General features: G+C 47.6%; 10 protein-coding genes across 10 annotated transcripts; 4 read left to right on the forward strand and 6 right to left on the reverse strand.

Annotated features, from left to right (window-relative positions):
- Nucleotides 1-338: 338 nt before the first annotated feature.
- On the reverse strand, nucleotides 339-2,709 carry L228DRAFT_270854 (DUF907 domain protein; the record flags this gene model as incomplete). The annotated part of the gene is made up of 3 exons (XM_018335460.1): nucleotides 339-673; nucleotides 741-2,315; nucleotides 2,400-2,709. 3 exons carry the CDS (start codon nucleotides 2,707-2,709, stop codon nucleotides 339-341), a joined length of 2,220 nt encoding a protein of 739 aa, XP_018185656.1.
- Nucleotides 2,710-5,243: 2,534 nt separating this feature from the next.
- Nucleotides 5,244-6,877, reverse strand: L228DRAFT_233554 (putative glutamate-1-semialdehyde 2,1-aminomutase). Its single transcript, XM_018330640.1, has 3 exons — nucleotides 6,567-6,877; nucleotides 6,018-6,513; nucleotides 5,244-5,937 (listed from the first exon to the last, which is right to left on the reverse strand). Exons 1-3 carry the CDS (start codon nucleotides 6,776-6,778, stop codon nucleotides 5,326-5,328), a joined length of 1,320 nt encoding a protein of 439 aa, XP_018185657.1. The 5' UTR covers nucleotides 6,779-6,877; the 3' UTR covers nucleotides 5,244-5,325.
- Nucleotides 6,878-7,662: 785 nt separating this feature from the next.
- L228DRAFT_285477 (hypothetical protein) lies at nucleotides 7,663-8,805 on the forward strand (the record flags this gene model as incomplete). The annotated part of the gene is made up of 3 exons (XM_018336337.1): nucleotides 7,663-7,791; nucleotides 7,902-8,302; nucleotides 8,359-8,805. 3 exons carry the CDS (start codon nucleotides 7,663-7,665, stop codon nucleotides 8,567-8,569), a joined length of 741 nt encoding a protein of 246 aa, XP_018185658.1. The 3' UTR covers nucleotides 8,570-8,805.
- Nucleotides 8,806-10,063: 1,258 nt separating this feature from the next.
- L228DRAFT_214250 (yippee-domain-containing protein) lies at nucleotides 10,064-10,843 on the forward strand (the record flags this gene model as incomplete). The annotated part of the gene is made up of 2 exons (XM_018330024.1): nucleotides 10,064-10,371; nucleotides 10,429-10,843. The coding sequence occupies 2 exons, from the start codon at nucleotides 10,064-10,066 to the stop codon at nucleotides 10,841-10,843; spliced, it is 723 nt and encodes a 240-aa protein (XP_018185659.1).
- Nucleotides 10,844-11,668: 825 nt separating this feature from the next.
- L228DRAFT_250545 (hypothetical protein) lies at nucleotides 11,669-13,078 on the forward strand. Its single transcript, XM_018333356.1, has one exon. It carries the CDS (start codon nucleotides 12,162-12,164, stop codon nucleotides 12,999-13,001), a length of 840 nt encoding a protein of 279 aa, XP_018185660.1. The 5' UTR covers nucleotides 11,669-12,161; the 3' UTR covers nucleotides 13,002-13,078.
- An 890-nt stretch (nucleotides 13,079-13,968) lies between these two features.
- L228DRAFT_35627 (hypothetical protein) lies at nucleotides 13,969-14,390 on the reverse strand. Its single transcript, XM_018336519.1, has one exon. The coding sequence runs from the start codon at nucleotides 14,281-14,283 to the stop codon at nucleotides 14,020-14,022; it is 264 nt and encodes an 87-aa protein (XP_018185661.1). The 5' UTR covers nucleotides 14,284-14,390; the 3' UTR covers nucleotides 13,969-14,019.
- A 1,241-nt stretch (nucleotides 14,391-15,631) lies between these two features.
- Nucleotides 15,632-16,915, reverse strand: L228DRAFT_205500 (DWNN-domain-containing protein; the record flags this gene model as incomplete). Its single annotated transcript, XM_018329657.1, has 4 exons — nucleotides 15,632-16,131; nucleotides 16,188-16,291; nucleotides 16,394-16,688; nucleotides 16,744-16,915. Coding segments are annotated over 4 exons (1,071 nt in total), but the record flags the coding sequence as incomplete, so codon positions are not given.
- Nucleotides 16,916-17,973: 1,058 nt separating this feature from the next.
- L228DRAFT_250548 (imidazole glycerol phosphate synthase HisHF) lies at nucleotides 17,974-20,002 on the reverse strand. Its single transcript, XM_018333357.1, has 3 exons — nucleotides 19,770-20,002; nucleotides 18,271-19,716; nucleotides 17,974-18,214 (listed from the first exon to the last, which is right to left on the reverse strand). The coding sequence occupies exons 1-3, from the start codon at nucleotides 19,890-19,892 to the stop codon at nucleotides 18,125-18,127; spliced, it is 1,659 nt and encodes a 552-aa protein (XP_018185663.1). The 5' UTR covers nucleotides 19,893-20,002; the 3' UTR covers nucleotides 17,974-18,124.
- A 283-nt stretch (nucleotides 20,003-20,285) lies between these two features.
- L228DRAFT_285482 (deoxycytidylate deaminase) lies at nucleotides 20,286-22,023 on the reverse strand. Its single transcript, XM_018336338.1, has 8 exons — nucleotides 21,888-22,023; nucleotides 21,501-21,837; nucleotides 21,078-21,439; nucleotides 20,892-21,024; nucleotides 20,748-20,835; nucleotides 20,642-20,692; nucleotides 20,528-20,587; nucleotides 20,286-20,469 (listed from the first exon to the last, which is right to left on the reverse strand). The coding sequence occupies exons 1-7, from the start codon at nucleotides 21,907-21,909 to the stop codon at nucleotides 20,546-20,548; spliced, it is 1,035 nt and encodes a 344-aa protein (XP_018185664.1). The 5' UTR covers nucleotides 21,910-22,023; the 3' UTR covers nucleotides 20,286-20,469; nucleotides 20,528-20,545.
- Nucleotides 22,024-22,414: 391 nt separating this feature from the next.
- Nucleotides 22,415-24,925, forward strand: L228DRAFT_254227 (autophagy-related protein-like protein 7; the record flags this gene model as incomplete). Its single annotated transcript, XM_018333813.1, has 7 exons — nucleotides 22,415-22,605; nucleotides 22,664-22,772; nucleotides 22,835-23,607; nucleotides 23,674-23,818; nucleotides 23,871-24,338; nucleotides 24,394-24,756; nucleotides 24,824-24,925. The coding sequence occupies 7 exons, from the start codon at nucleotides 22,415-22,417 to the stop codon at nucleotides 24,923-24,925; spliced, it is 2,151 nt and encodes a 716-aa protein (XP_018185665.1).
- Nucleotides 24,926-25,229: the final 304 nt, after the last annotated feature.

A 25,229-nucleotide genomic window follows, 5' to 3' on the forward strand; every position in this document is an offset into this window, starting at 1 on the left:
CAGGATATCAGGTATCGTCTTCAGTATTGACAGTAAATAGTTAAAAAAAAAAAAAAAAAAAAAAAGTACAGGTAATAACCCTAGCTACAGTAGGTTTTGGGGGAATGAATCTATATGACACAAAGAAGTGACGGGGGAAAAATTGAAGATATCAAGCCATAGAGAATAAAACCGTTGGAAAAGATAAGAGCCTCCAGACTATTCTATTGATGGGAAAAGATGAAAACACTCGCTCAAAGAAGCAGCAAAAGTGAAGAAGAATGCCGAGTGTGGGCGCAAATCGAAAAGAGCAAATTAGAAAGGGAGAAGAAAAGGGAGAAAAGAAAAAATGACAAAAATCAAAGAGCTACTCCACGGTACTGAGTATCTTGATAATGAGATGGATATTGTCCTAGAGGAGCACCTCTACTCTGGGGGACTCCATCCGAGGTATCACTTTGATGACTTTCGACTTTGCCAAAGGCTGCAGCGGACGCGGCCAGGTGCTCAGAAGAAGGCGTTTTATCGCGACCGGCAAGCGGGGTATAACCTGAGCGGCGCTTGCTGGAGAGAGGATAGGACGAAACCATGGGCGCTTTGAGCTGCGAAGAGTCCGTGTACGAGTTGGGGTCAATGAGCAACGAGTTGCGGGCATCAAGGGGTGTGAGGTCGTCAAGGTCACGATTGAGTTTTTCTGCAAGAGATTATTGTTAGCATGGTGGAACATTAAACAATGGATGATGGGGGCATATGCAACATACCAGCAGCCTTGCGACGCTTGCGGTGGGGATTCTCGCGACAGCAGTTGATAATGGCATTGACTGCAATCAAGATTGCTAGCGTGCCTGTCAACACTGACTGGACAGCAATGAGCACAACTCCCGTAATCGTCTTTGTCGATTGCGAAAAGCCCAGTTCCTCAACAAATAACAAAATGCAGGCTACCGAGAGAACTCGCACAATCTGGATGAAAATGTTGATCCAGTTGCCAGATGCGCGCTGGTAAGGGCGACACCAGATAAGCAATCCCAACATGAGGGACTCAATAATGAGCTGCGCCACCGTTTGACTCAAGCCATGACCATCACCGGCAGCAAGCACGCATCCCTTGGCAAACATGTAAAGGATACTCGGGATAAAAAGCCACCAGAGACCCTTTCGATACTGGTCGTAAAACAAGCTGTACTTGCGCCAGGTTTCCTTGTCTTCAAACAATTTGCCTGCGTCGCCTTGGGCTTTTCTGTATCGGCGTGCCAAGATCCAGATGCGAGAGGTGAAGAAGCCCAAAACGGCGGTAAAAATCAAGAGGGTCACGGCTGCCAGCAGTTTAGCAGCCCACGAATCGCCGTGCGTGAACTGGTAGATGCAATAGAGCACCCACATGCCATAAAGCAAGAGGATCAAATTGGTAATGGTCTTGGCAAGCAGCCACCAGTAACGTTTGCGAAAGCTTGTCAGCTTCTTCGGAAAGGTCCCAAAGAGTGCCCAGGCTTCCAGAATGACCTTTAAGAGGAGAATGCCAACAGTGATCGCAGCTATGATAATGCAGAAGACCAGGAGAACAGTCATAAAGGTGTTCGCTTGCGGGATTGTCAGCTGCTCAACGTAGCCTTGGACTCCGTGCACAAGGTGCATTGGGGAGTTGTCTGAATCGCTGCTGTTGCTGGTCCCTCCATTCGCAGAAGTCTGAGTGCCATTGACATTTGTCGTGACACCACGCGCAGCAAGAGAGATGCCGTCCCGAAGAAGCTCCAGGCCACGACGGGTTTTGCTTGATGATGAAGAAGAAGAACTCGAATCCGAGAAAATGAGTGTGGCATTCTTCAGGTATGACACGTTATCTTCTGTCAAATTGCCGCCGGTTCTCTGACGGAACGTATCGATGGAGACTTGCATAGAGTTCCATGAAATCAATCCACCGCTGAAGCCAAAATTGCTTGCAAAGCTGCGATACACCGAGGGATAGTTAACACTGTGCATGCCATTCATGGCCATTGACTGGAACCATCCCATGACTTCGACAAAGCTAGGACTCATTGTGGGCGCGCCAACGCCTGCTCCACCAGCCGCTGCGCCGGCAGCCGAGAGGCCGGAAAGAACGAATGCAGCGCCAGCAACGCCGGCGGCAATATACGGTACGGCCGGTACCTGCGCAGATTTGCCATTGGTTACAGTTGATTGAATACAGGCAAGATCGTTTCCACCATCAACGGGGCTCAACTGCAATTTTGCGGCACCGTCAAGGTCAGGTATCTGAAAGGCAATTGCAGGGATCATATCCGCATATTGAGATGGAATATCTTGTGAACCGGAAGCTGCAAAGTTGCCGACCGGTACTGGAAAAAGTCTGGTATCAGCAACACTTTCTTTTTTGGATGACAGGTAACTTGGTGCTTGTTAAGATGAAGCATCATACTAACCTGGACATAGCTGTTCCACGTGGGTATTCGCATCGCAAGGATTAAATTCTTTTTGATAGACTTGCTTTCCGTAGGCGGAGATGCTCAGGGAAGCGGTGACGTTCTGGGTCTTGGCGCTGGAGCCAGCCACATCGAAGGTGACCACATTGGCTGAACGATCATACTGTACGTTCATCTTCTCCACGGTGATGTCAGAGTCGGAGAGACAAGAAGTGAAACCAGATGTCTTGAGCACATCGCCCGCTAGAACCCTGACCGGCAGGATTCCTACAGCGAGGAGTGAAAGAACGGGGGTATTAAAGAGTCTCATTGCAAGATATTACGCTTCAGTATCTGAAGCGTTTTCTGTCAATAAAGACGGTTGGAATAGGTGGTGATATGTTTGACAATGATTCTGTGCCACAGGTCGCGGCTTGATGAAGTTTCGTCGGTCGGGTTGGAAGCTCCAGAAACGAAATGGCGATGAATGACGGAATAAGAATTAAACCAACGACCACAACGTCCAGCGAGTGGTCGACGGCGAGAGAAGGCAAATAGTCGTCGAAGTGTGAACGTGTCGCTCAGGAAATGATGGCGTGAAGGCAGGACGTCGCCTGCAACCTGGATTTGTGGTTGTCCTTCACTTGTAGCGGAGACACATATGACTGGAGTGAATGTGGTACCGAAGAAACCAAGCAAAATCAGATGAAGTTGAGACGACTGACGATTTTAATGAGTGGATTATCGACGAGGGATGAGGAAGAGAGAGAATCTGTCGAAAAGGTGGATGAATGTGGTCGGGAGAGGGCTGTAGGTGGAGATGGAGGTGAGGTGAATGAGAAGAGAGTTTCCGGGGGCGGGAAAATTATGCAAAGTAACGGCTGAGACGACGAGACAATATGCAAGTACAGCAGCCACAAGGAAGCTGAGACGCGATGCGATCTAGGCCAGTGAAAGACGGGGCTGATATAGGACAGGGAACACCGATGAAAGAAACAGCATCTTTTGCTATTAAAAGATGGGATCGAACGGCCGCCAAAAAAGAAAACGTAACTACAACAATCTCTACCGAGCCTTCCATCTTCTAAATTTTACTATCCCATCTCCTACGTCTTGATGTGTTATTGTTTCCCTCATGGCACATTGTGCCTCTTTTCGAGGTTGCTTGTCTTGTGGCATCCATGGTTCCCACTCTTTCAGGGACAATTGGGGTGGATCAACACCTGAGACAAGTCTATACGCTAGCAGGCCCCAGTGCCGAGCCCAGAACAGAAGACGAACCAACCACGTTCAAGGCGGTAAGGATTCCCAGGTCAAGCCCGTGGCACCCCATGCACTGCCATCTCAGTTGATTGGTTGATGAACACGTGACCTGGCACTCTCGTGCCTCGATTGGGAACAAGTGCGACAACGATCCGACCAAGCTGGACAGCAAATGACCAGGGGTAGCTGAAAAAGATAGGGGGAAGAAATCCGCAGCAACTCGTGCTTTCCAAATTAAATCCTAGCCAGCGCCTGCCTTTTTTGGGTGGAGCTATTGTACCGTAGGATTGATTGTGATCCTCGCTATTCCTGGGAAAAAGCTACCTAGGTAGTGAAGCGTTCTGCCCGAAGTACATGGATAGTACGCGGGGAGGGAAAAGGGTCACACTGGAAATGAGATGACATTGCGTAGGATTTGAGAGGCCATAGGCAGTTATCCAGTTCACCTGTGATCTACTCCGTATATCCTTTCATGCCTGAAATACACACAGCAAATGCTGAGGTCCTTGCAGAGCCGTGGTTATTCGTTCATTCTGAAAGCACCTGGTGGTTGTGAATTTCCCAAGATATCTAGCTAAGGGCGATCAAGTATTCATCGAGAGAAGAAAAGCTTCTCTCAAAGGATGAAATTGAGCACAACCCAAAATACGACCTGTACCTACGTAGAGGATACACCATTCAAAATAAACCGTCCAAAATAGTAACACAAAAAGGGGAAGGCCGCACCAACCAACGGCCCCTCAAAACCGGCGTGGCGGGACGAGCAACCAGGAACCGTGGAAAGAGCCGTTCGCTTCGAAGACCGATTCTGCAGGTACCGATTGTCAAATGCGACATGGGTCTACGTGGCTTCGGCATCGTTATTACTCCTTACAGAGGTACCCTTGCCAATGAATCACGCAGAAACTGTCTGTTTGCCCCTCAAAAGAGGAAATAGACTAACATGTTGTTTTTCGGCTCAAAAAATCTCAAAGGCGACCATCATTTGATGGAACTAATTTTCGCCTCCGCATTTTCGACAGCCCTGTTATACAGAGTAAGGGCTTATGCTTGCGCTTGCCCGTTCAATCAAAATAACAAGAATAAATATATGCTATTTGAGTCAGTATAAGCACAAAGGCTAATGAATGCCGCATCGACCAAGAGGGGAAAAGAGGATCAAAGAAAAAAGAATTAAAAAAAAATAAATAAATAATAATTTTGAAAACAAGTTACGCAAAAACATACAACAGCAGGGATTCGCTGGTCGTCACCGACCCAACTACTAATCTGCCGATCTGAGGCTTATGTATGGCAGAGCGGACGGGATGCCCAGTTCTCCTCAGTCTATGGTCGTATGTACCAGTCAGATGTTCAACAAGGATTGATATTTGGCCGATTCTCATAGACGTAAGTTATGCTGCCAGTCATCACCCCAATTTCTAACCAAGAAGTCGCATGGAGAAGTGTGAGCTTACAACTTTAATTCAATATATTTTTCTGTTATTGTGCTACAATGCTCATTCTTATGCGCTGTCAAGTTCTTCCGCCCTGCAAGCAGGCAAATAACCGGGCTACTGCAGTCAATCCTGACGTAAATTGGCACAAGTCTTTTGCTATGGAGCCCCCATCAATTCGCTAAATGATGCACTTTGTCATGAATATATGCTAGATAAATGGATGCTACTGTGATAAAGTATATAAATTATACCAATACAAGCTTGTCATAGTGTTTGATAAAAGATTCGACTGTTCCAACGAAGCTATCCAGCTCTTCCTCAGTAGTACCCAGAGTCAAAGCTACCATCCCTCTGCGCACAAACCAAAAGCCTTTCTCAACGCACCAAAACCAGAACAAGTCCCGTAGTTCTATAATGCTTTCTTCTTCCAGCTGAATGCCAGTTTTCTTTGCCGCTTCGCCAGACGGTATGAAATGAATTGTCATGACGGCTCCAATTCCTGTCACAACCATTTTCGTCCCACGCATCGCATGGTTCAGGCGCTCGCGAAACCCATCTCCCATGGCATTGAGCTTGACATTCACGTCGGGCGTGTAAACATGAGCAAGTCCCGCGTATCCAGCAGCCAGCGTCAGCGTATTATTGTTGAAGGTACCCGAATGACTAGGGTTAGAGCCAATGCGTGGGTCGTAGGTTGACATCAACTCCTCTTTGCCTCCAAACGCGCCAAATGGTAAGCCACCGCCTATGTATTTTCCCATGGTGGTGAGGTCCGGGGATAAAGAAAGGCTGGACTGGAGCCCGCCCGGGGAAAGACGCGATGTCATCACCTCGTCTAAAATGAAAACAACTCCTTTCTAAGATGCACAGAAAAAAATGTCAAGGATTAGCTTATAATTTCTGACAACACTGAGCATTTGGAGTTGACAAGACCCACCTCTTTCGCACAAGTTTGAATAGTTTGGAGAAATTGAAGCTCTCCTGGTATGCAACCTCCAGCACCCTGCATTGCTTCTACAAGAACTGCAGCAAGGTCGGGAGTGTTTTCGATGAGGGCCTTGACTCCCTGGGCATCGTTGTATCTTCCAACGATCCAATCCTGGGGGTCAACGGTATTTGTCGCAACTCCATGTGCAAAAGACAATACCCCACCGTGATATCCTCCTTCAAAAACGAGGACCTTTCTTTTCCGTGTGAAGTATCGGGCAACACTAAGCGCATACAGATTCGCTTCCGTGCCCGAATTACAGAAACGTATTCTTTCCACGGACGGGAATCTTTCTATTATTAACTTTGCAAGCTGAGTCTCTAGTAAATTCGAGGCGCCTAGTGAGAGACCAACATTTTCTAACGTCGAGGTAATCGCTTCACGAATAACTGAGTGGGAGTGTCCGTAGAGACCCGCTGTGAGCTCCCCAGCTAGATCAAGATACCTGTCAATTTTAGATGATATCTCAAAGATATTAAGTATTGATTTCCCACTTACTCGTTTTCATCGATATCAAAGAGTCGATTTCCCACTCCTCTCTTCATGCAGATAGGAAATGGCTCCGTGTAAAGTACAGAGCGTGTGTTTCCACCGGGCAGAACTGTGGCCGCGTTTTCATGCTGCTGTCTTGATTTTGGTAATCTCTCGGAGAATTGCTCTCGCGCAGCGCCTAAAATCTCATCTAATGCTTGAACATTTTTGTTGGCCATGATTGGCAGAGAAATAACAACAACAAGAATTCCAGTCGCGAACCACAGGAGTTTTTTGGCCTTTGGGGTTCCAATTAGAATTGTCAAATAACAATGAGGGGGCTATGAATGCAGCAGATAGGCAGGACTACATCAATCAAACTTTTAAATTTCACAAATTTTGTTGTCGTAATCATATTGATTGGTAACATTTCAATGTCCTGATAAGAACGGAGACGGACACCCACATCAATCTAGTATTGGAGTCATATGTAGATGGTCCAGGTCATCGTCTTATCAGATGGTGGAGACTTTGAAGCAAGTCTCGGGGACTTTGCCTACTTCGGAGAGCGTACCGAGCGTGTAGAGCTCTATCTTTCTTTTGTGGAGCGAAAGATTATCAGCGTATCGAGATAATCTGGCCAAGAAGGCAATGAAGCCAAGCGAAGTCAGTTCCTTCATGCCCACAAGGCAATCAATCAAAAGGTTTACAAGAAAATTGTGTGTCAGAACATGTAAAACACACCGCCGCCAATCAAGATTTTGGGTGTAGTCGACCACTTGGACAATTTTTTGTGGGCGCCACCAGTGGGCACGTGGTTCAGAATCAATCCATTAAGAGTTCTAATTGGACGCCATGCCCGGTTAATATAGCTCTTTGATTATGTAAGCCAACGGCAGCGGAGAATCCGAACTTCCTCAGCGGGTTATTGCCTCTCCATCTGCTGCCATCTCCGTTCACTTCGATCACCACAAGCACAACGATCACAATATCAGCTCAATCTAGCGACCCGGTCGACATTCTCCTCCGCGAAAAGCTCGTTCTGACTCTTGAACTCTCGCAAACCCCTCACATCAACACATAAACCTATCACCGAGATAGCAACCGTGGCATCCGGACGATCATGGCGAAAATGACCATAAGTAAACCTAAAAGTAGTAGTAGTAGTAGTAGTCCTTACGCCCTCATGAAGGACTCTGCTGCGCGTCCCAACATCCTCGCTAGCTGCTACCGCGTCGATGTCTCCTCCGCCGTGATCTGCGGCTTTCACTACTCCTCTACCGGGGCTGGAGGTAAGTTGTTTACAGCGCTTCAACGATAGTCGTTGTGGTTACTTGAGCAAGTTCTGACATTATCATACAGGGGCAGAGTGGTGTTCCTGAGGTCAGCTCGGGTATACCATCTCCTCCAGCAAGTCCCCCACTTGCCGCATGCAATGCCAGCTACGAACAGGCTGGCATTAAAGGCCACGCGCGCAAAGTGGGGGCTGCGCACACTATCACGGAAGAGAGTGAGAGACTCTTCTGCGGGACTCTGCAGGCTGTTTTTCTTGGTGAGAGGGAACAGTCTGCCGACTCGCTGGTGGTAGGTGCGCATACAAATGTGGCCAAGACCAATCGCCATGAGAGAAGCATAACAAGTTGGGTCGAAGTCTGGGATTATGCTGGGGGGACCCGGTTCCGAGGCTTTGTCGCCGGCGAGATCCATAGAAGCCTTTTTGTCTTCTTCGATGCTGATGCCATTGGTAAAGACCTGAAACAGGGGTATGTACTCGTTCTTTTACCATTTTGCAAAGTAATCTCCTCTAACCATTACTCAGTATGATGGCTCTCATTGAGCTTGCAGCAACGCCATCCTTTGATTGCTCTAATTTGATAATTTGCCTGGATCGGCAAATTGATCGAACGGAATTGCAGGCGCTGATAAGAGATCTTGGTTGGGTGGGATTCGAGTTGACCACCCTCGATCGTTGGGCAGGGTGTCCTGACGTAACAAGTCAGCGATGGCTATTGCTTGAGATGGAAGTATGAGAAATCTGCTTTTGATGGCTCGGGAAGATCTCCTAATCGAATATTAATTCGTTCTGTTCACCTTACGGCTCTTCAAATGTTTTATTCGATTCTTCGCCATTAATTCAGCTGCGGCTGTCATTATTACACATGATAATTTTTTCATCTGTTCGCTGCACAAATAATTTACCTAGCTTTCCATACAAAGTGTATATCAAAAAGCGAGCAAATACAATCGGAAATATTTTGAATGCAGGAAGGCTCGGACTCTGGTATGAATATCTGTGAGATTGTTTCGCTCTTCAATGGTTCCTACAATGAGGCTGCCTATGGGCAAAGGGCAGATCGATGCCCATGGTTCACTTTTAACTCTCCAAGTACATTTTGATAATGACTACCCTTATGGTTCCTTTCTTGACTAGAGTACTTGATAGCATCGCTGGATGCACCAGAGGATGAGAACATCTTCCGCCACTCCATGGGCTTCAATAAAAAAAAAGAAATAAAATCCACAAATTGTTCAGCATATTGCTTTTTGTCCCACACAATAAATATTTCTTCCCTTGTTCTGAATATTTTCTACTGGGACGGTCCAGACCCAAAAGGCAAGGGAGGGAAGTGGGGTCTTCTAACCAGGATTATACTCCGGGACCTTTCCTAATCCGGAGCGCACCCGCTCTAATCGATAAGGGCGGGCAACGCGAAAGGCACGTCACATGCAGTCCCAAAAGCAGTCCAAGTGCTCTCTGAGGTGAGCTGGACCTCCTTTGCATATTGCCCCCGCCTTTGCAACCCAAGCTTAGGGCCCCCCCGGTTCTTTTGCCTAATGCTTCCTATCTGGCCCGAAGTTATGCATCATCACATCTCCACAGCTCGGGCGGGCCCTCTGAGGTTTTCTGATTCGTGCTTGGACGGCAGTTCTAATAATCATTGTCATCCCTTAGCAAATAGCAAAAGAGCAAGGAGTTCCAAGGGTCGCGTCACCGTATTATCATACGACAGCAGTCTATCGAGGACTGGGTTTATTGTTTTATAGTGAAACAGAATTGCGCCATCTTATTTATACGCCTTTATCTTTAGTCTTCAAGTCCACCTTTCCTATAACTTTTATACCCTATCCTGACCCACCTTGACATCGTTTGGCAACTGCTCTTGATCTTGCAATAATTACTCCCTTGACATATATTTCTATTTCTTTCAGCTAAAGTAGCACGAACACTTGCGCATACTTTCAAAGTGGCCGCATACTACTTCGAAGCTTTATACACCATTATTTGGAATCGCCTTTGGCCACGCGACACTGCGACACACTGCAGCTTTGACGCAAGGGAGCGAACAGACGCTTTCAACTGCTGGCATACCGCACATTAATCTACCAGTCGAGAAGCACACCGTCTTGATTTTGCTTTCTATTCGGCACAAGCCAACACTTTTTACTCATACGAAGTGGCCTGAAAAGGAAACACTTTCCTTCGCGAGCATATCACAGCCCTAATACAAAACACAATCGCACAGATGCCTTTCCACAAGGTCACTCTCCCGCCGTCCGTTTTCCCAATCTACTTGCTCCCGCCACTCCCTTTCCGACGACGGCGCAAGACTTCTACCGACTCAAACGCATCTACCGACTCTACCGTATCCTCTGTAATCGACGGCACCTCATCCTCCACGAGTGGCGGCGATGCCGCTTCCCCCGAGAATTTCTTGTCGGGACATACTTCGCGCCTTCGGTGCGCCAGATGCGCCACAGATCTGTGCCTGACCTCGCAGATTATTAGCAAGGGCTTTACCGGGCGACACGGACGCGCATATCTCGTCAGCGGGTCTACCAGCCGGACAGACATGGCCATCTCGCTGACCAGTAGCGTTGGAGGCAGCAGCAACACGACCGTTTCGCTGCCCAACACTACCACCCACAAGCCCACGCCGCGACAACTGGTCACGGGCGCGCACACAGTCAGCGACATTAGCTGCGCGTTTTGCGGCGCCGTGCTTGGCTGGAAATATGTCGCCGCAGAGGACGAGAGCCAGCGGTACAAAGTGGGGAAATTCATCCTTGAAACACGCAGAGTGTGTACTGCGTCGTGTTGGGAAGAGGAGTACGATTATCAGACCGCAGATGACGGGGCCCTTGCAGTTGCAGCAAACGCCGCAGGGGCTGTGCCACCCATGAAGAAAGATGAGGAGATTGAATTCGACAGTCAAGACGAGGATGAATGTGAAGATCTGTTTGCAGGCGTTTGGTCCTCGGCGCTGGCAGCGAGACGGAGGAAGGGCAAGAAGTTTGAAAGATGATGAGTTCCAAACGTGCCTTTTTATTTTGTTCTCTCAAGCAGAGAGCTCTATTCATCTTCCAGTCGGGTCGGCCCTTTCTTGAAGCATGTGATTCCACATGCCCACTCAATCTCCTCTCACATTGGATCTTCTATCAGAATGCATCGTGAAAGTCTAAAAGATGGAATCCATGGAGAAGTTTGGCCCGCAATCTCGCCACTATCGAAACATCGATACTTTCTGCACAGGCACGATGAGCCTGTGCATTAATGTCAGGGCCATGGCTCATGGGGTCAGGTAATGAAAGTATTGCCTTTGCAGTATCTATCGCCCCCGGGAAGACGGTCCTTTGTCAATGTACAGACTGCCACCTACAAAATTGCCGACGGTAGTGCCAGGAAGGAGGAAATATCACACATATGGCCGAGGCGAATCGTGCTAGCGAGGTTCATGTCGTGTCATTATACGGAGGGAGAGAGAAAGAGGACGGTTAGAATTAGGAGTGCCTTGCGATGTTAGGAGACGATCGATTCCTATTCCTTTGGGGGATTTTCGGAGAGAATTATTATAACGATCTCAGAACAATTAATAGCTTTCTAATAAAGTCTTTTGGTCAACATTTAGACTATCCTCTTTCTGTTGTGATCGTTACTCTTTTCGTTATTATTATTGTTATCACTATTGATGATGATGTTGTTGTCGAATCACTCCGGTTGTTTAAATCCTACATGCCCACAACTCATCCATTCTCAATCTTCTTACGGAATCGAGCACTCCAAGACCACTTGACATCCTAACAAAACAATCTTTAACTAATAATTTTTAAAGATGTCGAGCTTGCAAGCTTTAAACTCGTAGGCGATTTCTAGGCGAAGAGGGTGCTTGGTGTGGCTGAATTTAGCCTGCCAGGCTGTCACTACTATTGCGGGGCTTAGTGGGAAACTTTAACCTCCAACCACTCCATCCCAAACTCCAAAGAATTTATCAATGGAAGTTATGCCCCCTTTTTAATATCGTCTCCTTTGTGCCAAGCCTTGTCTGACAAATTGATAGCTGGAACTAACCCGCGCAATATGACGGTGCAATGATCGGAAACTAATTCTATAGCTTCAAGCTTCAAGCTTCGAATTCAGTCATGTGACAACCAACAATCAACAATCCACAGTTCTCCACCTACGTTACGTTACGTTACCTATAGCTATGATATCGTGTCTGCATCAACCTGGTGTCCCTCTTTCTACCAGATTAATGTGCTGCATCCACGGCCTAACCACGAAGTTTTACAAATAAGCTCAAAATCATTCCAGAATAAGGAATAAATTAAAATAAGCTCAACGACATGCCCGCCTTCCACGACCGGTTCCTTCTCAACACCGTCGCGCCACCAATCGCGGTGCGCGAAGAATACATCGCCCCCAGCAAGACGACAATCACAGTCAAGCAAAACGACAAGGCCTGGCTCGGACGAGATTTCACCATCCGCAACCCTTCCTCGGGTGATTATGATTATGACAATAATGATGACGACGACAACGGGCCTGTTTTGTTCACCGTCGAGTGCAAAGCCATGAGTAATAGCCAACGTCGCGAATTCAGGGATGCCTCGGGCCTTCCGCTCTTTGAACTCCGTCGCAAATGGCTTGCTCTCAGCGACGCTTGGACTCTTCGGTTGCCTGGCAGCAGAGACAGCATCATCAGCAATAGCAGCTGCAGTAACAGCAGCGGCAATGGCAGTAACAGCAATGGATCAAGGGATGCAAATGATGCAAATATTCTAACCGGCTCGTTGAAATGGTCGTTAGGGCGGCCAAAGTTTGACGTGAAATTGCGCAATGCGGCTGTGCCTGACGCAGCAAAGGAGAGTGACAAATACGTCACGCTGGAGGTCCGGGGCCAGGATAGCAATCGGATTACAACCCATGTCTCGCTGCCTGAAGGAGTGGGAGGGCAAGGGGAAGGAAAAAAGGTCATGCAAATCCGCAGGAGTCCAGACGAGATGAAGAGCAATTTTCGGACAGGGAGACATGGGTATCTCTGGGAAGTCGGCGTAGCAGAAGGAGTGGACCTGGCATTGGTGAGTTTTAGATTCCCAGGCAAAAAGACCCTCTCTCCCTCTCCCTCGCGCACTCTCACAGCCATTAAAGTTTGTTGTCACAATACATACTGGCAGTATCACTGAAACTACTCGTCATCGTGTCTAGGCCGCAGTCATTGTAGTCATGTTGGCTGAGCTTGTCCCAAGGAGCGTTGCTACAGGCGTCTAAGTCTCTCCCATAGCAATTGCTCCTCCTCCTCCTCCTCCTCCTCCTCCTCCTCCTCCCCGTTCAGTGTCCATTCTCGCAAATCCTAAAACTGCAGTAGATATAGAGGACATATGTATAGCCTTTTTGGGACTCGATGAAATAGGGACATGTCAACATATAGCCAGCGCTGAGGAAGGTCATATATATAACTTTTTATGCATTGTTCTCTATATGGCTTCTAATAGAAACCCCCTTTTTTTTTGGTCTGCGAGCAGCAGGCATACTGAATATGCGTAGAAAGTTCCCGTGCGTAGCGGGTTCAATCGCCCTGACTAGGTGATGAGCAGGCTTACATGAAGACTACTCCCGTTACATGCTCCATTGAGACGTTGAAATGGCCATATGTGGCAGCATTGAGCCAAGTTACTTGCGTATCACCAATGTAGAAGTCCGAGACCGTGAGATTGGAAACCGTGGTAGCGCGGCCCTTCTTATCCGTGAGAAAAGGAAGCTGATTGAACGGAACGCCTGAGCTGTCGATGAATGGTGTTTCCAGCCAGACATTGCTGATGGCAATGTTCCTAAGGTTAGACGTTGGGTAGATGGCGAACAGAGGGCCTGTGATTCCTTCAGCGCGGATATCTGAAAACGAAACGATGTATATGTTAATGGCACCAATGATGCCAGGTTGGCTATTGATCGACTCCGAGTGCGAATGAATGACATCGATATGCCGGACGGTAATGTTGCGCCAATAAGAAGAGCGATGCGTCTTCTCTACATATGTTGTCTGGCATCAGTGTGCCGGACAAGCATCAAACCTTCTAGAAGCCCGTGACCCAGAAGGCTCAAAGGCGAATAGACAGTAAAAGAAAATCAAGTTTTACTCGGGATCAAATTGAATTGTGTAAATGCTTTTCCATTTCACTATGATATGTACCTACATACTATAAGCTAAAAATATACAACACGGCGATTGTGAATAGCTCGGATAACACAAGAACGTTTCTTCTCCCTCTCTTCTCTCTTCCCTTCGCACGCCAACAGAGCAAAAGCAGAGTAGTAAAAAAGGATGAAAGATAATTCAGAATAGCATCTCGGTTCCATGAAAAATGAAATCTGATTGTAGCGACGCCGATATGATGCTAACATTGCTGCTGCTTGTGCGCCTGCAGCGGTACCACTGCTAAATATACAAGTGCTAGAAAAGAGATACATCTGCTAGAGGGAAAATATAAAAGAATAGAAAGCAAAGAAGAAGACGGGTATCTCTGACTGATGCCAGGCTAAAAATCGAAATCAACCAATACAAACAGAATTCAAAGCGCAACGCATGAAGCGGGATACGGGAGCTATCAAAGTACAGCAAGCAAGTGGGGAATACGGTAGGCCGCTGTGCGGCTCCCACCAAACCCAATTCCAGTATAGCACATCATAACTCCCGATAATCGCTGGGTCTGATTCTTCTCTGTCTCGACTGATGGCGATGTGGGTTGACGGGTTTTCTAAAATACGCATCATCCTCTTCGTTAGGAAACGGTTCGCTGAATATAGTTCGCTGCTGATTCGGGAAGCCCGAGCCCATTGGGCCAGCACTAGGAGGAGCACCAAATTGTTTACCAAGTCCTCCTCCTGCTCCTGCTCCTCCAGTATGCATCATCTGTGGCGCGGCCCCACCGCCATTGGGCATGCCGTTCATATGAGGCATACCCATTGGATTCATTCCTCCCATGGGATTCATCGGGCCTGGACCCAGACCTCCCATGCCATTGGGCATATTCATGTTCATGGGCTGGTTGTATCCGTTTGGCGCCCCCATCATGTTATTGGGGAAATGGGGACCGCCACCAGATCCGCCGTTGGGATGGCCATAGACGCCGCCACCATATGATCCTCCCATACCATTCATGTTCATATTGCCCCAGCCATTGGGGTTGTTGTTGTTCATGTTGTTCATGAATCCCATTCCCATCCCGGGCATCATGCCAGAGGGATCCATCATGCCATTCATATTCATGTTCATGTTCATCATGGGCGGCATATTTGGTGGCATACCCATAAAGTTGTTTCCTCCACTGGTGGGGAAACCCATGGGGTTTACGCCATTCATTCCATGTTGCTGCGGAAAGAACCCTCCGACTCCGTTGTTGGGGAACTGCTGGTCTTGATTATTGCCAAATGGAAGATTCTGTGGCATGATATGGTTCATTTGTTGAAAGGCGGCAGCTGAAGCGGGGTCGAGATTTTGCGGGGACTTTGGGGTTTGTGTTGGCGGACGAGGGGTGTGCGACGAACTCAGCCTCCGCATGGCTTCGGGACCGTTTGGTACCCTGTCATTCTCAAGCTCCTCCTCTGCTGCGCGCTTTTTAGACGTAGCGCCATCTGTTGCATTCGAAGCGGCGGCGTTAGGAAGGCCATTTGTTGTCGTTTTCGCTGCCGCTGGGGAAGGCGATTTCACTTTGCTTTCTCCGGTTGCTGTAGGGGTCGCCGCCTGCTTGGCCGGAGGACTCTTAGAAGCTTCGGTTTCCTTCTCTTTCTCTTTCTTCGCCGCAGCTTTCTCCTCCTCAAATTCCTTTATTTTTTGCGCGGCTTCGGCATCAGGTTCCAGGTTATCGATCAAGACACCCTCTGAGGAGCATCCAGGGCAGACAAAGTCGCTCTCAATGAGTGCATTACTGATGCATTCTGCGCAGTATGTACGGCCACAGCATGGCGACTTTGTTGGTTCAACAAACATTCGCTTGTCTATCGGACATTCTAAACCACGCTCGCGAACCTCCTTGCTTCCAGTAGCCGCAGCCTCTTGAGCAGCAGCCGACACCTTTGCTTTAGCTTGATACTGTTCCCAGGAAGCCTTATCTGGTTCCGCAATAACAAACTCGCCCTCTGCATTGACCATGACACCCGAAACTTGTCGAGCATCCTCTGTTAGTCCGTCTCCTCCAAGAGCGGCGGGTTTCTCTATCGTTTTTAGAAAAGATCTAGGGATGCCAGTTGTACGCTTGACCCGCGGCCTCCCATCAAAATTTGGATCATTATTCGTTGGACAAGCCTGTATCCAGTGTCCTGATATCCACACGTTAGTATATTCCATATGATCAGAGATTTCAACCAAAACTTACCCTTTTCGCCACATCGATAACAGATATACCCTTGCGGTGGCTTATGGTCAGGGACATTCATAGGTTTTCCTTTGAACGGGCCACCTCGATAAACTGGTGTGGCACTAAAGTAGTGTTAGTAACTGTTTCTATCGGTTATACATAGAATATCATCGACCAGGTTTGTAAGTAGATCGTGATATGATAAACATGGTCCTTGAACTTACTTTGCCATCTCTTGTTGTTGCTGCTCCCACTGGTCTGCGCCAGCCTTAAACATGGCTGCAATCCTCTCTTCTTCTGTCTGAGCATTGTCCATCTCAGCAGCAGCAGAAGATGCAGCGGGTGCTTGTGACGTCGGCTTCGTTGCTTGCGCTTCGACTCGGCCAGCATTGCGCGCATGGACGGGCATCTTCCCCGAAACATATCGAGCGGCGCTTCCACGGCCCGCCTTTGCAGCAGGAAGCCGTCTTGCTATGATTGAGGTCGACCGAGGGATAATTGTCGTATCATCATCGTACTCTGAGGAAGAAAGGTTAATTATCTCGTCGTAAACAGTTACACATGATCATCTTACCTTCATTCGTATCTTCATTGTAAATAGCGAGGTCAAAGTCAGTGCCATCACCCAGTCGATTGATGCTAATTATTTCTCGTTTCAACTCAAACACAGATATTCCAGTACCATCGAATGTCACCCTTGATGGTTCCTTTTGAGACTTGAATTTGAAAAATACAGAGGACGACATTTTCAAGGGGGGAATATGTGGTAGGGAATGATAAAGCTTATAACGGGTAAATATTAACAATTAGCCCTAGCGGCCGAGAAGGTCTAACTGCCACTGCTCAGTAGACAATAACAGATGATCTACTTCAGCACACCAAGAAAATTATCGTCTCGATATTTCAGGATCACGTTTAGTGACCGTCACCTGTCAGAGCCCGATAGACCAGCTTGTTTTGACGGCTCAGTTCGAAAGGTTGGTTGAAGGACTGCTGTATTTGGAATCGTTCTCAAAAGAAGAAAAGAAAAAGACAAAGAAAGAGAGCAAGTTCAGTGAAATGCTGTGGATGGAGCGTCGATGGAGTCAACAGGAATCTCGTGAGAGAACCGTTCTCTTTTCCTTATTGTGACGAATCAAATTTAGATTCAAAGCAACAACTTTTTGAGACAAGATTGCGAGCACAATGAATCGCTGTATAAAGAAGCGACAATGGGTACAGAACAAATATTGAAGTGCGAAGTTGGATGGCAGATCAGCCTTTCTAATAACCTCCACCACAAAGAGAAAATCAGAACACAATGTATCAACCCGACAAGACCTCCTCGATTTCGTCGCGCAGTATGAACAGTTCCTTATCCACTTATATCCACCAGGCGCCCGGTACGAGTCAGCGACAAACTGAAGAATGACGTGTCAGGCAGAACGAAGCGACCGTGATGAATCAAAATGAAGTTAAGCAAAGGACAACGTCAACAATGAAGGGTATCCAGCTGCGCAAACTCAGATGCTGCTTTCGAAAAAAACTGCTGCAATTCAAAAGAATCGTCCGAAAGATGAAAGAAAGGTTGGCTGAAAGATGATTAGTTTGATGGGTGAGGATGAAGAAAGGTTGAGTGTAGAAAGATTGCAAGAGAGGAGGCGAAAGCATCGTCGGACTGCTTACATTAGCAAATTGCAGACTGGTCACGTGATGAGATGACTAATGTCTCTTTTCCTCCGGATACGACTCGAACCTTCCTTCCCAGAGAATGCATTGTTTTGGCTTCGAGGAGCAACGATTGTTAATATCATTTGAATGAGGTTGGGCCACATCTGATTTGAATGATGATCTGACGAGTGCAATCCAAAAGCTTTAAACTCTAGCCATGCTTCTTTTGCACTATCTACAGAGGGGAAACTAAGCTACAAATGATATCTTTAAAATACAGTGAAATCTACGCTCTTTGAATGTTTTCATAATTCTTCCTCGAATCTGCGGACCATCAATCCCTCACTCTCCAGGTAGTCTTTGACCTGCTTGACAGTGTATTCACCACGATGGAACTGCCAAATTAAGTCAGCTAAGGAACAAGCACTTGGTGCAAATGTAATAAACTTACCATGCCAGCTCCAAGAGCAGCATCCGTAGTTGTCTTCTCAAATACCTCGGCGAAGTGGGCCGGGTTGCCGGCACCACTTGAGGCAATCACCGGGATCTTGATCGTCTCTTTCACCGTGCTAATCAATTCGAGATCGAAGCCGCTATTACTGCCGTCTTTGTCGATGCAATTGAGCAAGATTTCACCAGCTCCCATTGCCTCAACGGCAGAAACGAGTTGGTGAACGTCAAAGTCTCGCCCTTCTCTTCCACCCTTAATGGTGCACTGATACCAACAGTATTCTTCGCCATTGGGTCCTGGGAATTTTGTCTTGATAGTGCGATGCGGTGTTTCCTCTGGGCTGCGTACATAAATCCTCTTCGGGTCAACACTGACAACGACTGCCTGCCTTCCATATGCGTTTGAGATAGTTTCAATGGCCGTCTGGCCCGACAACTTTTTGCCCGCAGCTTCATATTCCTCGGCAGCCGTCACGGCATCTGAGCCGATACTGACTTTGTCGGCACCAGATTTGAAGTACAGCTTTGCGACTTCCAAGGCGGATACCTTGGTCCCATCGGTATCGACACTATCTCGGATACCGCCACCGATGGTTAGAGGTACGAAGACTGTCTCAGCTGTTCGCCTCAAAATTTCGAGCATGGGCAAATCAGCTAGAGGGCAATTCCGGAAAGAAGTGATGTTGAGAAAAGTAACTTCGTCTGAGCCTTGCTCGTAGTATTTTCGCGCCATGTCCACAGGCTTTCCAAGGTTCCTAACCTGCCCCCCGGCGTCCACACCCTCCTTCTCACGCACGTCATATTGATCACCTTTGGTGACCACAAGGTCTCCGGCATCATTCGTTCGGACGTCGAGGCATGCAATAACCCGTCTTGTCAGACCTTCTTTTGAGGTAGCCAGGGAAGGCTGCTCCTTGAGAGTGTCTAAGCGCGTGCCATCCAAAAAGGCTTTCAAGACTCTCAATCCAGCTATACCGCTCTTCTCTGGGTGGAATTGTGTGGCAAATATATTGTCCTTTGCGATAGCTCCAACGAATTCTTCCTCTCCATATCTTGCCGTAGCCACAGACCAGCCATCCGCCTCATAGTAGCCCTTGCGGTAAGGCGCAGCATAGGAGTGGACATAGTAATATTTGCTTGATGGGTTGAGGCCGAACAAGCTTTCCCGAGTCACTTCGTTGCCCTTCGAAGTATTGGCCGAATTCCATCCGATATGGGGAACACTCTTTGTAGAATCATCAAACTTCACTAGCTGACCTGGGATAATCCCGAAACCCTTCACATTGGGGTCTTCTTCGGAGCTCTCAAAGAGAGCTTGCAAGCCGACACAGATTCCCATAAAAGGTTTTCCTGATTTGATGTGTTCTCGAATGGGTTCGACATATCCGCCCTGCTCGAACTGCGAGAGACAGTGGCCGAAATGGCCGACACCGGGGAGAATGAGTTTCTGGATCAAAGGTCAACTAGTGTGACTCGTATTTGGTATATAAGTATTCTTACATCTGCTTTGGCAACATCGGCAGGCTCTCTAATCCACTCCACGGTATAGCCTACTTTTTCAATGGCATTGACAAGCGACCGAACATTGCCGGCCACGTAGTCAAGGAGGTATACTTTGGGCATGACGACGAAATTTCTGGGCTGTATTATTTGGAGTGTTAGATTGAGTTGCGAGAAGGACCCCTATGAGGATGGTAAAGTACTCCAAACCACCCTAAAGTTGAGTCAAAAAGTCTCGTTCCTGCGTCATATCCTAGCGCACTCAAAAGGAATGACTGGCTTTGTTTGGTGGGGGTCTGCAGCGGAACACCCCACTACTAGGCCCGGATTAGTAGTTTTTCCCAATTCCGAAAAGCGTATTCTTCCAGCCACTAGTCAGGCCGTTGTTACTGGACTGTCAAGATGATTTGGCTCGTCACCATTTGCACAATTCATGCTTTAAATAATCGCAATATTTCAGAATATACATCCATCTCTATATTTTCTTCTTTTGAAATTTCTTCTAAATTTTGGAATAGAAAAGAATGGGAGAAAAGGTTTTCGAAACTGGCCCAGCACCACTACGACAGAACCTTGAAGCAACTGATATTCCAAAGAATGCTTCCTGGAATCCGGAAGAAATTTGCAAGTCCCAAATCAATGCAATTCCAGGGATCTTGATTATACTGCCAGTGCTCTGTAATATGCCCGAAGATAATCCCTTGAAGCTTCATTAGATATATGGATTGAACAAATCGACTACAGGATTGTTGACTCACGCAACCAGTACTTCAAATTTAATGGGAGGCGCCCGCAAGGAAAACAAGACCTTTTCGAGGCTATAGCTAAGATTTAGTAGAGATCAAATATTCTGGTCGGCTTTAGACACTCACAGGTGAATACTGCCTCAGGTGGACCCCTGCCTCTCGAAAGATGGTAGCTGCCTGCATTGGAATTACTCTCTGCTCTTGTCGCCGTCGCAAGTTGCCTTGAACATACCTCGGCATCCATACTGTAACTCTGACTATACACTACCTCGGAAATTCCGACTTGTACGATCTTAATGCTGCAAGTCAAACATGGGCATCTTTTGCAAGTTTGTAAGCTGCGCTGTCACGGTTTTGCTGGGCATCGGAAACATACGTGTCACAGTACAAGACGGATCCTTCCCGAATTCGCTCTCTTCCCGCTTCAAGAAGCGCGTTCTCTTCGGCGTGTATACACAAACAGGTGGCAAGCCCCATGCCGGCATTGTTGCCGTCGTTGCACCTAGGACCTGTCATAGAATTAGTCTCCGACAAAGTTTGGTCTCGAACATATGAAACTTACATCCCCCTTGATTGCAATTCTTCAAATGCCTAGGCGTGCCGTTGTAACCCGTGCTGATCACCCTCCGTTCCCTTACGAGGACGCTCCCAACTCTCCTCTTCATACAATTACTGCGCTGAGAAGCCAGGGATGCTAGTTCCATGAAATACTGATCCCAGCTTGGTCTCAGTCGTTCCTCGTTTGTCAAGTCTAGATTTTGAAGGGCAAGATGTAGATCACTCGGTGAAGATGTCGGGTTTATTAGACGCACTTGCGCGCGATCAATCAACTTTGCTAGTCCCAACACAGGATCAAAAAGATGTGCATCACTGCGAATCACGAAATCTTCCAGAGTTGGAGGGATTTCTGAGCGCTGAAGACACCTATTTTGTGGTCAATACAACCCTGTATGCGAAAGCAAAGCCGGCGATGGTTACAACATACCTCTCCTTGTATCTCTTCCATCTTACACTTACTGGAGCATCAACGCTGAGCAGGAAGAAAAAAGGTCGTCTGAGGAGCGAGTCTAGCACAGCTTCATTCCAGATATCTGTGATAAGCCATCGTTCTCGCCATCGCTTTGTGACAAAATTGATCAGGCTGTCAATGTCGCTGAATGCATATTCTTGACCAGTTGAGCCATTAGTGGCATGAAGGGGTTGTCTCGCTTCAAGTTTTTCTTCATTGAAAGCCAAGCTCTCAGCATTTCTGAGGCGCAGCCTCCGGAACCCGTACTCTTCTACGAGATACTCGGCCACAGAACTCTTGCCGGCGCAGATCCCTAATATTTGTGAGTGGCACTTCTGTTATACTGGAGCTATTGGGACTTGCCTCCACAAAGACCTATCAGCATCTTAATTTTTATAAAACAGAAAAAAGACTTTAAAAACAACTGGAATCTAATACATGTACAACAGAAATCATAGATCAGGTAGGTTGGAAATGTGTGATTCTGGCACAATAAACGTGACTCTGGAACTTTCGCAGAGACGCGACAGAATCAAATCCTCTGTAACGCGGTTTACCACTGAACGCGCCTTCACGTGTTGGGTCCCTTCAATCTATATTAGTAAGTCTTTGTACCGAGGCTCTCTGGTAATTTGAATCACAAAAAAGGTATAGAATACCTTTGCCTTAACTTTACCCATTCAAGCTATTCGTATCGATTTCCCCTCCATAAGCATCCGCCAGCTCCGCCCCTCCGTCCAGAACGCCCCTAGTAATCCTGTACGTCACATATTCTTGCCCCAAGATTTGCTGCTACTGTCCCTCATCTTGAACAGATATCGCAAGCTTGCTGAGTTGACTTGGTCTTCTCTTCTGGGAAAATCGAGGATACTTCCCTGTGAGCTCTCAAGATGCAGTACACTCCGTTTGCTTCCGACATCGAGCTACCTTTCTATACCTCGCTAGCTTCCCACAAGATCAACCATGATAAACTCGATGACTCGGCAAGGAAGCTACTGGGGCTTTATGAGATCAAGCCTACCGACGCACCTGAAGCATCTTGTCGCATGCAAATTCGTGGAAATGCTCTGACCAGTGATGAGTGCGTGCACTTTGTGTGCGATGAGCAAATCGCCTGAACTCTTTGCTAACTTTGTCAGAGTTCCGGCGGCTGCGTGTCGTGCGGAGGGCATTATTAAGAATGTGAATACGATCGAAGAATACAAGAATTTGGATAAGGCTACGGTTCTGCATCGTGCTGGTCGGATCGTAAGTTGGGGTTTAAGTGGTCTTTCATGACTGAGGGTTTCTTGCTGATATGCCTCCATCAGATCTGGGAGGCCATCAATGACGGAACCATTTACTCATGTCCATCCCTTCTAGCAGCTTTCTCGGTCATCTCATTTGCAGACCTTAAGCGATACAGATTCACGTATTGGTTTGCCTTCCCAGCTCTGCATTCTGACCCGCCCTGGAAGCTTGACGATTCGCGTCCAACCGTGTCCGGTCTGTCGAAGCAAGAAACGCAAGCGCTGGTTGAGAAGGTTCAAACGTGGAGATATAGCGTTGATACCCGCCAGCATGGATTTTTCCTCGCGAAAAAGGTGCGAGTCAGTTCTCAGGGTGAGTTAAATGAGAATGCGGAGGATGGAGAAGACAACCACGAGCATTTTCGTTCAAGCTCACCAGGGGCGTCAGGGGAGGAGGCGAACTATGTCTGGGCGGTAGCGCCCCTGGGAGGCTATGAAAGTGGCTTCTTCAAGGATGTCGAGCCCCACAACCGCTTCGTCTGCTTCGCGGATCCTTCCACATATGCAAAGAACCCGGGCTGGATGCTCCGCAACCTGCTGGTGCTCATCCAGAGACGATGGCAATGCGACCGCGTCCAGATACTCTGCTACAGAGATGTACAATCCCGTCGCGACGATCCAAAGAGCATAATTCTCAATCTCATGACCGAAGGGACGCCGGCGGCGTTGGGGGATTCTCACAAAATTCACAACAGATTACCGCCTATGCCAAAGGTCACAGGCTGGGAACGCAACAAAGAGGGGAAGCTACTGAGCAAGATTGTCCATTTGGCCGAATACATGGACCCGCAGCGGTACGCCCAGACTCAACTTACTACTCTTTCATCATTGTGAATGTCGTCTGACGGAATGCTCTTTAGGCTTGCGGACCAATCAGTAGACCTCAATCTGAAATTAATGAGGTGGAGAATAGCACCAAACTTGGATCTTGAGAAGATCAAGAACACGAAATGCCTGTTACTCGGCGCGGGTACTCTAGGAAGTTATGTATCGCGCAATCTCTTAGTATGTATTTTGGATATGACAATTCAGATGGAATAAGTCTAATGTATTATAGGGTTGGGGGGTACGCAAGGTTACATTTGTCGATAATGCAAATGTGTCGTTTTCAAATCCCGTCCGCCAGCCGTTATTTGATTTCAAGGACTGTCTGCAGGGTGGGGCCAAAAAGGCATACCGCGCTTCTGAAGCTCTTTTGGAGATTTATCCTGGCGTGGACTCATCTGGACACGTCTTTTCTGTGCCCATGGCGGGCCACCCTATCACTGATGACAAGAAGACACGTAACGATTTTGATTTGTTGCAGTATTTAATTGAGCATCACGATGTCATTTTCCTTCTTATGGACACGCGTGAGAGCCGATGGCTTCCAACGGTAATGGCAAAGGCGGCTGGAAAGATTGTCATGAATGCAGCATTGGGATTTGACACGTTTGTCGTCATGCGACATGGAATGAAGTTGGCACACAACAGAGACCAAGAGCTAGGTTGCTATTTTTGCAACGACGTGGTTGCACCTCAAGATGTATGGCATAAATCTCCCTATATCCTGGAGTTTCCGCGCTAACTTGCTTTGGCAGTCTATCAAGGATCAAACACTCGATCAACAGTGTACTGTCACTCGTCCGGGCATTGCTGCTATCGCCTCCGCCATGCTTGTCGAATTACTTGTTTCTATTCTCCAACATCCAGATGGCGGTGCTGCGCCCGCTCCCAACTCTACAGACCAAGACCGAGGGGAGCATCCTCTTGGCCTTGTTCCTCACCAGATTCGCGGATTCTTGTCCAATTTTCAAAATATGACGATCAAAGGTCGCAGCTACGACTGCTGCAGTGCTTGCTCTGATAGGGTGGTTGACGCCTACCGAAAAGGCGGCTTTGAATTTGTCCAGCGTGCGTTGAATGAGAAAGGTTACGTTGAGGAATTGAGCGGCCTAGCCGAGGTACGGTTTCTCTTTTTTCAGAAATATGTACAAACCTTCAATCTTCTAACGATTATTGATTTTTTAGGTCCAACGGGCGGCAGAAGCGGCGGCCGCAGAGATTGAATGGGACGAGAATGAAATCGGCGATGACGGAGACGAAGACGAAGGGGAGGGACAGCTCATCTAAATCGATGCCTTGATGAGGGCTTCTATTCTCTGCATTCCGAGCTTGGCTACGCATCTTCACGACCGCGAATATCAAAGCGGCGTCCGCCTTCGCACGTCTATCATCTTTTTTTTTTAAAAAAAAAAGTCGTCGGATTCGTCATGTAACGATGCCGTTTTCACCTTCGAATTCCAGCCGTTCCTTTCTTCACGACCGAATTCTTGTTTATGGGCATCGCACAAGCATATTTACAGCAATTTGGGTACCCGTACTGATGAGTTTAGGAAGTTGTTCCAAGGCGTCCAGGTGGCATACCATACACGTT

This window comes from Xylona heveae, assembly GCF_001619985.1.
Source record: "Xylona heveae TC161 unplaced genomic scaffold L228scaffold_11, whole genome shotgun sequence".
Lineage (NCBI taxonomy): Eukaryota > Fungi > Ascomycota > Xylonomycetes > Xylonales > Xylonaceae > Xylona > Xylona heveae.